The sequence below is a fragment of the Rhinolophus sinicus genome, chromosome 16 (genome assembly GCF_057876585.1).
Source record: "Rhinolophus sinicus isolate RSI-liver-muscle chromosome 16, RSI-T2T, whole genome shotgun sequence".
NCBI classification, from domain to species: domain Eukaryota; kingdom Metazoa; phylum Chordata; class Mammalia; order Chiroptera; family Rhinolophidae; genus Rhinolophus; species Rhinolophus sinicus.
Window position 1 is genome coordinate 4,014,189 of NC_142516.1, and position 14,885 is coordinate 4,029,073.

The 14,885-nt window shown below is 43.5% G+C and overlaps 1 protein-coding gene and 1 long non-coding RNA gene across 5 annotated transcripts in view; one reads left to right on the forward strand and one right to left on the reverse strand.

Moving 5' to 3' along the window:
- Positions 1–1,342: 1,342 nt before the first annotated feature.
- LOC141571202 (uncharacterized) lies at positions 1,343–13,709 on the reverse strand. Its single transcript, XR_012495988.2, has 3 exons — positions 13,628–13,709; positions 3,673–3,742; positions 1,343–1,944 (listed from the first exon to the last, which is right to left on the reverse strand). It is a non-coding gene; the product is annotated as an uncharacterized LOC141571202 (long non-coding RNA).
- Positions 13,125–14,885, forward strand: part of MED27 (mediator complex subunit 27) — a 188,240-nt gene continuing 186,479 nt past the window's right edge. The window contains exon 1 of one of the 4 annotated variants that reach the window (XM_088793380.1): positions 13,125–13,372. In XM_088793380.1, the coding sequence (XP_088649506.1) occupies positions 13,170–13,372 (203 nt within the window). In that variant the 5' untranslated portion in view covers positions 13,125–13,169. The remainder of the gene's footprint in view (positions 13,373–14,885) is intronic. The other 3 variants (XM_088793381.1, XM_074331236.2, XM_019728890.3) reach the window with 3 other exon arrangements.

Here is a 14,885-nt window from a genome sequence, read left to right on the forward strand (position 1 = left end):
ATGCCTGCACTCTAATTCCTGAAACATGTCACCTGACATGGCGAAAGGGACTTTGCAGAGGTGATTAAGTTAAGGAACTTGAGATGGGGAGAATAAGATTATTCAGGGGGTCCCGTGTAAGAGGGAGGCAGAAATGTCAGAGTCAGAGAGATGTGACAATGGATGCAGAGGGCAGAGTGATGTGTTTTGAAGATGGAGGAAGAGGTCACGAGCCAAGGAATGCAGGTGGTCTCTAGCAGCTGGAAGAGGCCAGGTCACGGATTCTTGCCTCCAGTCTCCAAAAAGAGCATGGCCCTTCTGACACCACGATTTTAGCCCATTGAGATCCCATGTCAGATTTATGACCTTCAGAATTGTAGGACAATAAATTCGTGTTGCTTTAAGTCACTAGGTTTCTGGTAATTTGTTACGGCAGCCATAGGAAACCCAGACAGGGACTAACAAGTACCTACTGCGAGCCTGGGCACCGCCCAACAGTTCACATTCATTAACTTTGCTGAAACTTTCCTGAGCCTTCGGGTTAGTAGGGGTCCCACGTTGCAAACTCTCCCCCATTGCATTCATCTTAATTCGGATTAAACAGTGGTGGCTGTGGTTATTCCTGAAGTGTCCGTCCGTCTACCCACTAGACCACGGGCACCATGAAGGTGGGGATTCTGGTTTATTCACCACTTTTGTCCCATGGATGTTAATATCTCTGCTCTGGATAAATGACTAAATGAGTAAACGGAATATCTCGGATATTCCTCACAGCAACCCCTTGAAGTGGGAACCATCATCCATTTCACCGGTGAGGAAACCGAGACACAAATGAGACCCCCTCACTTTCCCCAGGATGCACAGATGAGAGGGCCAGGGCCAGGATTTGAACCCAGCATTGTCTGCCTGTACCCCAAAACCCACAAGGTTAGCCACTAAGCTAAAGCTATCCCTCCAGACTCTCTGCCTCTGCCCCTTTGCCCATCTCTCGCTCTAGCTGACTTCTGCCCAGCACCTGACACCCTGCAGGAAGGAGACTCTTAATTAGGCTGCCCTGCAGCTGTTAAGGGAGCTGCCTGGTCCCCCGTGGAGGTGGAGGTCATCATTCATGAATGACGAACGATGAATCCTGGGCTTAGCTGGGCTGGGGGCGAGGAGCTACAGGATTCGAAGAGTTGCTCTGGGATCCTCAGAAATGGGCAGCGTGCCAGAATCATAGTGTCATCCTCGTTATTATTGTTTTTATCTAATCTGTTCTTGAGAACAACCATTTTGAAATTGGGCAAAAATACAGCCTAATATATTTAAACATATATATTTTTATTTTTATATAACTTAAAAATAAACGCATTGATGTACATTTTCCAAGTGCCTGCCTGCTGCATTCCTAATGTAATACAACATGACTCAGAGCTAAATTTAAGGAGAGAAGCACATATGTTTAAAGCAGGCACCAACTTTCAATCTGAGGAGAAACAGAGTCAAAAGTATTTTTTTTTAGCGTGTGAACGGACTGAGTGCAAAGTGAATTATCTCCAAGCCATCTGGGAAGTCTGGTGTTTTTCAATGCCTTCACAACTCTAATTTTAAGCCGTTATTTGGCCTTTAAATAACAATATCTTTTCTTTCCATTGGAATTTGCACCAGATTCCGCATTTATTGCGCTATCGACTCCAAAAAGAGACCTAGCTTTGAGAGCAAAAAGAGCAAAAGTTATTGAACGTATTACTCTGCAGATTGGCTCTGGGAAAAAAACAGCAGTCTGATATTTTGCAAATGAAGTTTGACATATTCTGGGACGGCATATTGCACTCACCACAAACAGGCTGGTTGTGCCCGGAGGGGAAAGCTTAATTAAAGCCCCCTGAACAGCACGCAACTTGAGGAAAAAGACTCAGGCCCCACTGGAAATGACCTTCAAGTTGTTCCACAGGGATCTCATTCATGAATGTTCTTGATTTTTACCTAGAAGAAAGACACAGCAATAGGATTATAGAATCTTAACTCCAAGGGGGTTCCGGTCCAAACTGCCAGCCAGTGCTGGAATCCTCTGTGTAGACTCCAAATGAATGTTCATTGACTTTCCACTTAATAACTTTAGTCATGAAACTCACTGCCTTTCCAGCTGTAGAAAGTCCCTATAACTCCCCTACAAATGGTTCTTGTTATCGCCACTAGATAACACAGAGTCTTCCCCACGGTTAACATGAAGGTGAGCTGAAGGTCACCATCACGACCTTCCCACTACTCTCACCGTCTCTGCTCCAAGCTAAGCACATCCAGCTCCTTTAAGGAAAGAACATGACAACCTGGACAGGTGCTCTCCAGTAACAAAGAGAAAGTTTTTCTGGGAACCTGTTCATAGTGGAAACGATGAGACAAAAGAAGATGTCTCGAGCCTCGGTGAAGCCGGATTTGGCCAGTTTTGTTTATTTCCTTTGACTCCCAAACCTTCTGTTCTGTCTATAACCTCGATGTATGTTCTCTTCAGAGATGTGGACTTTGCTGAAAACCAGATTCTGAGCAGTACAGGGGTTGTCAAAGGCAAAGACCTAAACATCACACTACCCGGTCAACGGATCACTCAGGCCATCTTCTGCCATGATAGAAAGCATGCCAACAACCTTGTCAGAGTTAATAGACGACTCCAACAAAGACTGGATGGAATGCACCCGGGTATCATCAATGCATGGCCCTAAGCTTGTTTTGTTCCACAGTGGATGTTTGCGTGAAAGGTCCTATGTGACCTCGCCTGCCGTGATTGCTCTTTTCCCTTTTCTCAGGGCACGCTCTTCCCACAGGTATCCTCTCAGCTCCATTCGTGACTCACACAGGTTACCACTCACAGATCTTACAGACGAAACTATCAGAATGGCCACCTCCCTGTCACTCTGTCCACCCACCCTGCTTTATTTTCCTTTTTACCTACCTGACATATTACAGATAGAGTTATTCTTTTTTATCACCTGCTTCCCCTCATTAGGAGGTAGGTTCTATAAAGCAGGTACTTTAACATTGTATCCCACTGAATCCCCTGGGCACATAATATGCAATTAATTGATATTTATTGGGTGAATATTTAAGGATTAATCGATGGGTATCACGCCGTGCATGTCAATCCCAGAATCTCCTGCAGACAGATTTGAGAATGACTGGATTAGCTTTAATGCTACGTCCTTCATGAGCCCTTCCTGGGCCCCAGATAAAGTCATCCCCCCTTCCACAGGGGAGTTTTCTTCAAACTCAATGGTCACCATTCAGATGGCCTTGATCTTCTAGCAAATTTGAGTTGTAGTTGACTTTCATTCGTATCTCTCCCGTTAGGAGCAGATCCCGGAGAGCAATCACTGAGCCAGATGCCAAAACACAAGGTATAAAAAGGAATGATGTCCTCCCTGTGTTCTCTTTAAAGTTTTGGAGATATTTTGGTTATGGTAGCTATTCAGGATGAAAGCCTGTCGTATCCAGTACAATTTGGGGTGCCGCATGAGAACTATCTCAAAGAACCTTTACTACCTACTCAAGTATGTTCACTATAATGTCAGGTATCATTTAGAATTAATTTAAGAATCCTCTTACAACTCAGAGACAAAAAGACAAATAATCCAACTTGAAAGTGGACAAAGGATTTGAGTAGACATTTCTCCAAAGAAGACATACAAACGGCCAGTAGGCACAAGAAAAGACGCTTACCACCATTAGTCCGTCAGGGAAATGCAAATCAAAACCGCAGTGAGACTCCAGTTTACACCCACTAGGATGGCTGTAATAAAAAAAGGCAGACAATAAAAAGTGTTGGCAAAGATGTGAAGAAATTATAACCCTCATACATTGTTGGTGGGAGTGTAAAATGATGTAGTTACTGTGGAAAACTTGGGCAGTTTCTCAAAAATTTAAACATAGTTACCATATAACCCAGGAATTCCACTCATAGATAAATGTCCGAGAGAATTGAAAACATATGTCCACACAGTAACTTGTACTTATATGTTCATAACAGCATTATTGATAATAGGCAAAAAAAGTGAAAACGGTCCAAATGTCCACCAACCATTGAAGAAGAAACAAAATGGGGTATGGTCCTTCCTTTTGGCCATGAAAAGGAATGAATTACTTATCCATACTACAACACGGCTGAACCTTAAAAAAATTATCAGGGAAAGAAGACAGACACAAAAGATCACTTATCATATGATTCCTTTTACATGAAATTTGCAGACTAGGCAAATCCATAGAGACAGAAAGTAATTAGTGGTTTCCAGGGACTGAGGGGAGTGGAGGATATGCTGGAATTAGATCGTGATGACGGCGGCACAATATTGTGAATATTTTAAAAACAATTTTTAAAGGTGAATTTCATGGTATGTGAATTATATGTCAATGAAGCTGTTATTTTTTAAAAACTCCTCATCTTTGAATAATTGAACACTTAATGAAAATGATTACCATCGTTAGCTCTTACATATCCAAATCCCTTACGGAAACAAGACAAAGCAAGACAAAAACCCACACACAAACCAAGCAGTTGAAATAGAGTCGATTATCATTTTGACAGCTTTCAATTATCCCCTCCAAGCACAGTAACACAAGACCTCAGCTTTTGGGTGGAGAGAAAACAGAAGTCTCTTTCTTGGGGAAATCATGCAGGGGAACCAGTGGTAGGTGGCAACACCATGCTACCTTGCTCCTTTCCAGCCACGACTGTCACAGTCGCGTGCTGGCTGTTGTTGGTTCCCAAGAAGCCACTGTGGCCATTTATTTCTACCAGAATCATTCTCTTAAAAAAAAAAAAAGTCTGAGAAACTCAGGGCATGTTGAGTACCCACATAATATCCTCTAAAAAAAAAAAAATCCATCAAACTTTTCACTGTGGAAAATATCCAACTGCAGGATGAACAGTACCATGAAAATCACACAGTCGTCACCAGTTTCAACAATTATCAGCTGACAGCCAATCTTGTTTCAACCCTTTCCCCCATCTCTTTCTGTCCCCCCATGTTATTTTCAAGCACAGCTCATATGTCATATTATTTTACCCGTAAATATCAATATGGACGTCTAAAAGATAATTCAAAAGAAACATGAAATATACTCAAATTTTCCTTCTCTGACAAATCTTGTAAGAAACAGTTCCTGTGAAGTCCTTTTTTATTGTTATCTCCATTTTCCATGGAAACATGGAAACATAGTAACGTGAATAGCAACGACAGCTACTTACAGGCTCAGTGACTGTGTCAGTGCACTGGGGGCGTTCCATGGGTTATCCAGTACATTCTTGCATCAGTCACAGTGAGTTAGGCAATCATCTCCCATGACCCAAAACCCAGCTCAGGGAGGTTAGGTGACTGAGCCAAGGTACAACAGGCAGATCAAGCTGGCTGAGCCAACCTCTATTTCCCACTCCTTTTCTCCCTCACCTGCCTTTATTTTAGGGCTATGTTGTCCAATAGTGCAGCCACTGGCTCTAGGTGGCTACTGAGCATGGTAGCTAGAGTATTAATATGCCCAGTGTGAAATATGCTGTAAGTGTAAGCTACCCAGTGAATTTCAAAGATTTAGTTGGAAAAAAGAATGTAAACTATCTCATTAGCAATTTTATATTGAAATTATATTTTGAATATGTTGGATTAAATAAAATACATTATCAAAATTAATCTCAACTGCTTATCTTTTTTTCAACTGTGGTACAATACACATAACATAAAATGGACCATTTTTAAGTATTACATTCACATGGTTGTACCACCATCACCACCATCCATCCCCAGAACTCTTTTCATTGTGCAAAATTGAAACTCTGTACCCATTAAAGAACTCCCCATTTCCCTCTTCACCCAACCTCTGGCATCCACCATTCTACTCTTTGAAGTTGACTACTCTAGTCCCTCACATAATCAAAATCATACAGTATTTGGCATTTTGTGACTGGTTTATTTCACTCAGCATATAGTTTCAAGGTCCATCCATGTTGTAGCATGTATCAGAATTTCCTTCCTTTTTAAGGCTGGATAATATTCCATTGTATGTATGGACCACATTTTGTTTATCCGTTTATCCGTTGATAGACACTTGAGCTGCTCCCACCATTTGGCTGTCACGAATAGTACTGCTATGAATATGGCTGTACTGTGCTTTTGATTCTTTTGGGTGCATACTTGGAGTGGAATTGTTAGATGATATAGTAATTCTATTTTTAATTTTTTTGAGGAACCCCCATACTGTTTTCCATAGTGGCCATACCATTTTATCTTCCCACCAACAGTGCACAAGGGTTCCAATTTCTCCACATCCTCACCAAAAGTTTTCTTTTATTTCTTTTTTTAATAGTAGCCATCCTAATAGGCGTGAGGTCCTTTCCCTTTTTAAACGTGACTATTAGAAAACATATGGCTCACATTATATTTATATTGGACAGCAGTGCTAATAGAGGCTGAAAAAAAGGATAAAATTCAAATTCCCAGCATCCTTTGCAGATAGAGGTAGCCATGTGACATTGTTTGGCCAATGATGTGTGAGAAGTCACGCAGTGCCACCTCTGCTCCTTCCTCCATCTTCCTGCTTGTAATGCAGAGTTGGGATCCAGCCATCTTATCACCATGAAGACATGAGGCTGAGGCTAAGGGTGGTGGGGCAGACTGATGAAAGGACGTGGGTCCCTGATGACCCATTGCATCAGCCTCATATTATGCATCCTCAGACCAGGTACCATTGAGACCAATAAGCCCTTCTCTCGTTAAACTACCTTTAGCTTTTTGTGTGATTGTTAGTTATAGACAACACTTCTCTAGTGTGATCGCTCCATAAATGGTGCAGCTGGGACTTGAGCACATGTCTGTCTGTCCTGCACAGCTGTGCTCTCTCCACCTCTCTGCCCCACTGCCTCCCAAGAATGGACTGGTGGTACCAGCGTGGTAGAAACTTGGCTGTTCTCTGCACCTGTTATTCCAAACGGAGAAAGTAATTCGCAGCCAGTGAACAGATATCAGTTTCAGGGGATGTATTCATTTTCCACACAAAGATATGCAGTTAGGGCATCCACAGCTATATTGGTGGAAAAATCTTGGCGGTCAACAACAGAGGACTCAAGAACCTATGTAAAGCCATCGAATGGAATCTTTGGCAATCATTAAAGTGATGTTTTAGAAAATTATTTTGATAGGGAAAGGTATTTAAGCTATATTATGAAAAATGGAGGTCACAAAATAGCACAATTCCAATTTTGTAAAAAAGAAAATGTGTATGTGCGACCAACCAGAATGTTGAGTGGTGGAATTATGCATAACTTAATTTCTGTATAGGCTTTTTCTATAGTTTCCAAGACTTCAAAGTAAGTGTGTATTTTATAATAGGAAAAATGAAGCAACATGTTTTACAAAAGAAGACTCCAGCTTCAAGGTGAATGGATTGTTTCTTTGTCAGGAATCAGATGTGTCTTCTTTTGTTGTCTCTGCTAGGCCTCTGCTAAATGGTAGTTCCTGAGACAAAACCCCACATGCCTCAGCTTCCCCTGGAAGCCACAAGCCTGGCATCTGCCCTCTGCTCCCAGGTTCTGGGTAATGTGCCAGGTTTAGTAGCTTCTCAGGCTGGCAGTCCATTGTCCCTCTTGGTTAAAATGCACCATCCACGTAACACAGTAATTGAATTAAAAGGCGATTCCTCCCTTACATGGGCTGTGGTCGAGGCTGTGCAAACAGCTTGCGTTGTGATCCATTTTGATTTAGCCTAATGTGTTGGTAAAAGATGTTTTGTACTTAATTACGTATGAACATGGCAGTAAGTGGAGGCCCCTAATAACACGCTGGGTGGTTGATTTAGTGAGCATCCAAATGGGCAATCAATCATTTATTACAATATTTAAAATACCCCCTGGCTTCCTGTGACGGGAAGAATATGGCTCATGTGCGGTCCTTTGTCGGCTGCTCTGCACGCGAGGTCTCCCTGCCTGTCTGTCTCTGCTTCTAAGCTTGGACTCTTCTGCCCAGCTTCTCCAAAGCCAGAGAGTGGATTGCAAAAGCACAGATTTAATCACATCGCACCCAAATCTGTCCATTTAAAACTTCAAGCTGTCTATTACACTCCCTCACTGTACCCCGCACGGCACCTGAGCCCTGTCACCTTGGCAGGCTTGGCTCAGGCCTCCCCTGTGCAAAAGAACACTGGGACCACTCTCTCCAAGTTCTCTGTGTAGGTCTCTTCTCCTGCCCTTGACCCTCACTGCGTTTCATGCTCCATATGTGTCTGTCTCCCCTGCTAAGTGGTGAGCGAGTGCCACGAGAGTGGGAACAATTCTGTCTGGGTCCTCACTCAACGCTTTTATTTGGTGACTGTTGCTGAGTAAATGAGTGAATCGGGAATGCAGGAATCCTGGTGCAATGGGTGTTGATGGTGAGAGATTCCCTCTCTTTCCTCCTTCTTGAACTAATAACTAGTTCCTAGTCTTATGCTCCTGGATTGTTAGTTCTGTGGGAATCGCACTTCCTTATTCTTTAGATGCAAGACCAGAGACCCAGAATAATTAACCCATCTGCCTGAGAGATACAGTCAGGGGCCGAGGCCACAGGCAAAGCTGATTTTTCTGATCTCCAGGATCTTCTTTGTCCTTGGGGTCACTTTGCTCTTTATCATCACTGTCAAGTCAAAATCACGATAGACAGGAAATAAGAAAACAGGAGTGGGGGAGGGGGTTTCTCACCATACTTCCTTTAGATTAACTATAATAAACCTGATTCTAAGCAATTTAAAAGCAATTGATGTCCTGAGCCTTCACTGGTGAATATAGAGAAACACAGGATCCACTGCAGATATTTTCAGTGACATAGTCTGCGTTGACCGGGCCTGGTTTTACCACTGGCTCTCCAGCTGTTTAGCAAACTCGAGCACATTCAATATCTGTATTTGTTGAATGACTCATACGAATGCCTACCAAGTCCCCAGGACTGTATGCTGCCCCAATTGAATCCCCAGGGTCTTAAGTATTGTGCCGTGCTGACTGCGACAAGTGGCTTAGTTGCGTGGTGGCTTACCCAAGGCAGATTTGGTTTTAAATCTAGCTTGGTGACATTCTGCCCCACCATCCAACGCAGCGTTCTGCATCTAGTGAATCTTTAGTAATTATTAATTGATGAGGGTACTTTCGCAGTCTGAATGCTTAAACCACGTGCCCTCTGACTATGATGGGAGTTGCAGCACATTTTAATTAAATACTGACAACTTTAATTCTGATTGCTCATTCTAATACTCTTGAGCTGATAGCACCAAGCTAATGGCTTGTTCATTTTGGAAGATATTAGCAGCAGGGTGCTCCTTTTTACCCAAACATGGGATCATAATAATTAAAATCTGATATTACTTGAAATGAACTCCTTTAAAGTAATTTATATCCCACAAACACACACAGATGCAAGCATATATGTGCCAATGTTCTTGAGAATTTACAACACCTTAGAGAAACTCTGTCCATTCCTTTCCAAAATGAAAAGTTTTCTGTTGATGTGATGAAAGACTCCTTACTAGGTTCAGGGGAAATGTGTATTTCCACTGATCAATTTCTGAGTTTCCCAGAAGAGGGGAGCCACAGAGAAATCCTGAAAACTAATGACTGTGGGAGCAGAGTGTATTTGTACTTTATTGCGCCAATCAGAGTCTAAACCACTGAATCAGAGGCTGAGACAAAGGAAAATCTTATTGTGCATGTGTGGGAGTGGGGTGGGGGTGGGAAGAAGGCTGAGCAGGAGACGATATCTGAATATACAAAGAGATGAAATCATTTGGAGAGAGGATCCAAGGAGGCAAATATAATACGTTGTGTTAACTCATTGCTTCAACCTACACTGAGCATCTACTGTGTCCTAGGCACTGGAGAAACGATGGTTACAAGACAGCCACGGACCACACATACCCCCATCGTACTTGCCTAAAGCATGATTCTTAGCCAGAGGTCCATGTTTGGGCTTTAGGGGGCCTACGGACCCCTCAAAACCTCGTGTATATAGGTATCTATTGATGTGGGCAGAAATACACTGGTACATTTTTTGAGGACAATATATACAGCAGGGGTCACACTCTCCAAGCCGTCAGGGATCCCCAAAGGGTGAGTAAACACAGTAGTAGAGTTTGTCTTTTCATCCCCCTGCAAAGGATGAACCCACCGAAGCCAAAACCCAAACAAGCCAATGAGCACAGATATTTCCCTTCACTTTTGTCAAGTTAAAGAAATATTTTCCACAACAACTTTAAAACCAGCATGGAGACTCTTGTTAATAATACTGTGCTGCATATTTCAAAGTCGCTAAGAGAGTAAATCTCAAAAGTTCTCATCACAAGAAAAGACATCCCGTAACTGTGTGTTGACAGATGTTAACTAGACATTGTGTCAATCGTTCTGCAGTATACACAAATATCAAACCATTATGTTGTACACCTGAAACTAAGACAATGCTGTATGTAAATTATACCTCAATAAAAATGTAATGTAAAAAAATTTACATTATAAAAAAATAACGCATAAAAAGAAAACCCCTACACTCCAAAGGAGATAAAAAGGCCACCAAAAAGTAGTGAATAATAGGACACAGTTCATTGACAAGCTCTTGTATACCTGAGTTTCCATGTGTCGGGTCACGTCATTAGAGATAACGGGAAGTATGAACAACAGGCGCATTACTTAATTCTGTAAAAAGTCCTCAAGAGGAGATGGAGACAGGCCACAGAACCATCAGGAACTTCCTTAGCACATTCTCCCACCAGCGACGATCTTCTGAGTGTTTATTACTTGCCAAGCATTATCTCAAGGGCTGTGCCTGCAAAGTGTTATTATACACCTATTTTGTGAAGATAGGTATTATTATCAGTCTTATTATGATGAGGCAACGGAGGCTCAGGGAGGTTCAGTAACTCGTTTAAAGTTCACAGCTAGAAGTTTCCTGCTATCTCTACCCCTTTCCATTAAAAAAATAAAAGCTATAAATGGAAACACTTACAAAGGTGAGGTCGATGTCAGGAAATGAAAGCAACTATATAAACCCAACCAAGACAACAAAACACCTTTCTGTCTCATGGGACCATTAACTCATTTAAATAGTATTTATGAGCTGTGTGTCTCACGGAGAGCAACAGCAGGGCTGAGTTTTTGAGCAGAATTTATCTTTACTGTTCCAGAACTAAAGGATTTGAATTGAAGTGGTGTGGGGGGTGGGGGCGGAGGAGTGAGGTTGGAGAAGAGCTGGAGAATTACTAAGGGGGTGGGTTTGAGGTCAACTGTACAATTTCAAAAACCCTGGTCAGCACAGCCTTGCAAACTGGAGATTTTCCTTACCACCTAGGCTGTTACACTTTCCGTGCTCCTTATCGATGGCTATTTAAAACAACTTATTTTGACATAATTTCAGACTGACAGTTGCAAGAATAGTACAAGTAATTCCTATAGATCTTTCATCCAGATTCCACAACTGTTAATATCTTACCACATTTGCTTTATCCTTTTCTCTCTAAATAAACATGTCCATCGTCTTTTTCAAGCAGACGTAATGGTGCTCCATTTCCCCTTCAGGGTGTATTTCTCCTAAATGAGGCCATCTCTTCCATAAGCACAACAAAAATGATCAAAATCGGGAAATCATCACCAATAAAATACTATTAACTAATCTATAGCCTAATTTAGATTTCACCAAATGTCTCAATCATGTCAGCAAAAGAAAATCCCAGATCAGGCGTTGCACTCAGTTGTCATGTTTCTTTAGTGTCTTTTAATCTGGAACAACCCCTCAGTTCTTCTCTGTCTTCCACGACACAGATGTTTTGTGGAAAAGTATAGGTCATTTGTTTAGTGGAATGCCTTTCAGTTTGAGTTTGTCTGACGTCCTGATCAGATTCAGGTTTTGCATTTTTGTCAGGAATATCACAGAAGGCATGTTACCCTCTTCTCAGTGCATCATTTCAGGAGGTGGCTTTGTCTTCCACTGGTGATGTTGACCTTGATCTCTCGGTTAGGGTGGTGTCTGCCAGGTTTCTCCACTGTGCAGTCACTACTACCTCCCCCCTTTCACGCTACTGAATTTAAATCATATATGGTAAAATACACATAACATAAAATTGACCATTTTAACGATTTTAAGTGTCCAGTTCTATAGCACCAAGTGCATTCACATTGTTGTGCAACCGTCACTATCATCCAGAGAACTTTTCATCTTCCCCAATGGAAACTCTTCACCCATTAAACACTAACTCCTCATTCCCAGCCCCTTGACAACCATTATTCTACTCCATCTCTATGAATTTGACTACTCTAGGGACCTCACGTAAGTAGAATCATACGGTATTTGTCCTTTTGTTTCTGGCTTATTTCACTCAGCATAATGCCGTCAAGGTTCATCATTGTTGTAGCAGGTGTCAGAATGTCCTTCCTTTGTAAAGGCTGAAATACTCCATTGTACGTATACACCACATGCTGCTTATGCATTCATCTGACCATGGACACTGCCTTTTGGCTGCTGTGAATAATGCTCCATGAACGTGGGTGTGCAAATATCTGTTCTAGTCCCTGCTTTCCCTTCTTTTGGACATACGTCCAGAAGTGAAATTGCTAGATCATTATTTTTCTCTTCTTAATTTATAAGTTTCTTGTGGGATGATACTTCGAGACTGGATAAATATCCTGTTATTCCTCCCACGCTCACCCACTAGTTTTAGCATCTCTTGAGCCTATGTGAATCAATTACTATTCTAATGTTGCCAAAAGGTAATATTCTTTCCATTATTCTTTCTACATTATTAGTTGGCATTCTACTGTAGGGAAGAAATTTCCCTTATCTACCATTTAGTTACATATGGACTCATTTTATTCAATGGGTTATACAATAATTATGTACTCCATGGACATTTTATTGCTATGAGCAATTCTTTTCCATATAACCCCCAAGATCACAAGTTTGGGGAAATGACAGAACTTTCTGTATTCCCTTGTCACCAGTGAGAAAGCCCAGCACACAACGTGACTTCCCTAAACCAAGAGGATCACGTTCCTGCCCACGCACTCCTTTGAAGTTTTTGGATAGCGCCCGCTCGAACCACTAGGGCAGCCCCGCCCCACGAAAACTACATTTCCCAGAGGCCTTGGCGGCTTGCGTCATCAGCGAGCGCGGCGTGGTGCTCGTGAAGCCGGCTGTGGCGAGCCGGCTGTGGCGGCGGCAAACATGGCGGACGTGCTCAGTGTCGGAGTGAACCTGGAGGCCTTTGCCCAGGCCATTAGTGCCATTCAGGCGCTGCGCTCCAGCGTGAGCAGGGTGTTCGACTGCCTGAAGGATGGCATGCGGAACAAGGAGACGCTGGAGGGCCGCGAGAAGGCCTTCATTGCGCACTTCCAGGACAACTTGCATTCGGTCAACCGGGACCTCAAGTAGGTACCGGCTGAGGGGCCGGGGTCCGGGTCCCGACCCCGCGCGAGTCTCCCCGCTCACGGGCTGTCCTCCCGTTCCGTTGCTCCTCGCCCTCTTTCTCTCCTCTGCCGGCCTGTCTGCCTGTCCCGCAGGGCAGCTCCGCTTTCTCGTCTCCCTCCTCTTGGCCTCCTCCTCCTGGCTGTCTCCCCCGCCCTGGACCCCTTCGGTGGTCGTTTCGTTCCTCACGAGGAGACAGGCTCTCCCCACGAACTTACCCTTCTCGTCTCAGCTCGCCAGGTTCTCACCTGTAGGCCCTGTGGGCTCCAGGTCTCTCGTCAAACTGCATCGATAGTGCAGACAGGACCTGCTGAGCCCCGCCCCAAACCCAAGCGCCCCTGGTCTGATCCCCGCCCTAATTCCTCGCCCCTGAACCTGGAATTCATCAGTTCCACCGTATCCTCTGCCCACACAGGACAAACGCCTTGATCTCTCCCTCTGCCCCCTGCCCCCTCCCAAAGCACCTGCTCACTGCTCTCCCTGCTCCTGGTCACTTCCTTCCCCAGAGAGAGCCTGTGACAGGTCAGCCAGCTTAATCACTGATGCTTACCCCCAACCCCGAATTGATTCGCCGCCCCTTTGGGTTAAGGATCGCACGTTTCTTCCTCTTCCTACAGGTTACCTGCTTTACGTCTATCTTGTAAGAGGCGGTGTAAGAATTAAGCGGGAGAATGTGTGTAAAATGCCTGGCACATAGTAGGCACTCTTTAATTGGTTTATCCTCAACTTGCCTTCCCTTCCTTAGGAGAGTCAGTTAGAGAGTCAGGGGTTTAGAATTTCAGGGTTTTAGCCTTTTGTTTCTCGGAACTGACCTTAGCAAGGAAAGGCATTTGGTGAGCTAGCTGTCCTATGAATTCTGGAGTGGTTGGGTTTTTGCCCCCTCAACTTGGTCTCCTTAGTAACCAGATGGAAGGAGGAGGAAGTGGTGACCGAATGATCGGTGCCTCTTTTTTTTCCCCCCCCTTAAGTAGTTGCCATTATTTTTTGAGGGAAAGCCAGGAGATTGCTCACCCCTCCCAAACTCCCACATCCACTGGCTGTCGTCTGGCACCGTGCCAGTTAATACTTTCTCTGCTTGAGGGGATGTGCTGGTTCTTTCCACTCTTCCATTTCCATTCTGATTCCTTTCTGTAACGTTTAGGATGTTATAGCCCTTCACCACTTTAAAAAGTTTCAGGATGTTTACATGACCCCTTTGTCTTTTTAACTCTTTACACAGTAGTGCCAAGAAGAAGGTGGCTGAAGAGTCCAAAGTCAGCGTGTCACAAGAAGCTGTTCCTACGGTCTTGTGTGGACATTTTGGGACTGGCCCCTCTGAACGTGCTCCTGGGATGTGCTTTTGCTGTTGGCTCACTTTCCCCAGCTTATCTAGAGTTTTCCTGCTAGACTGAAGTGTGTTTGTTTGACACAGCCCCCTCAGTGGTGTTTTCCCATTCCGTTTGTTTTTTCTATCTCTTCTTTGTTATAAGTTTTACC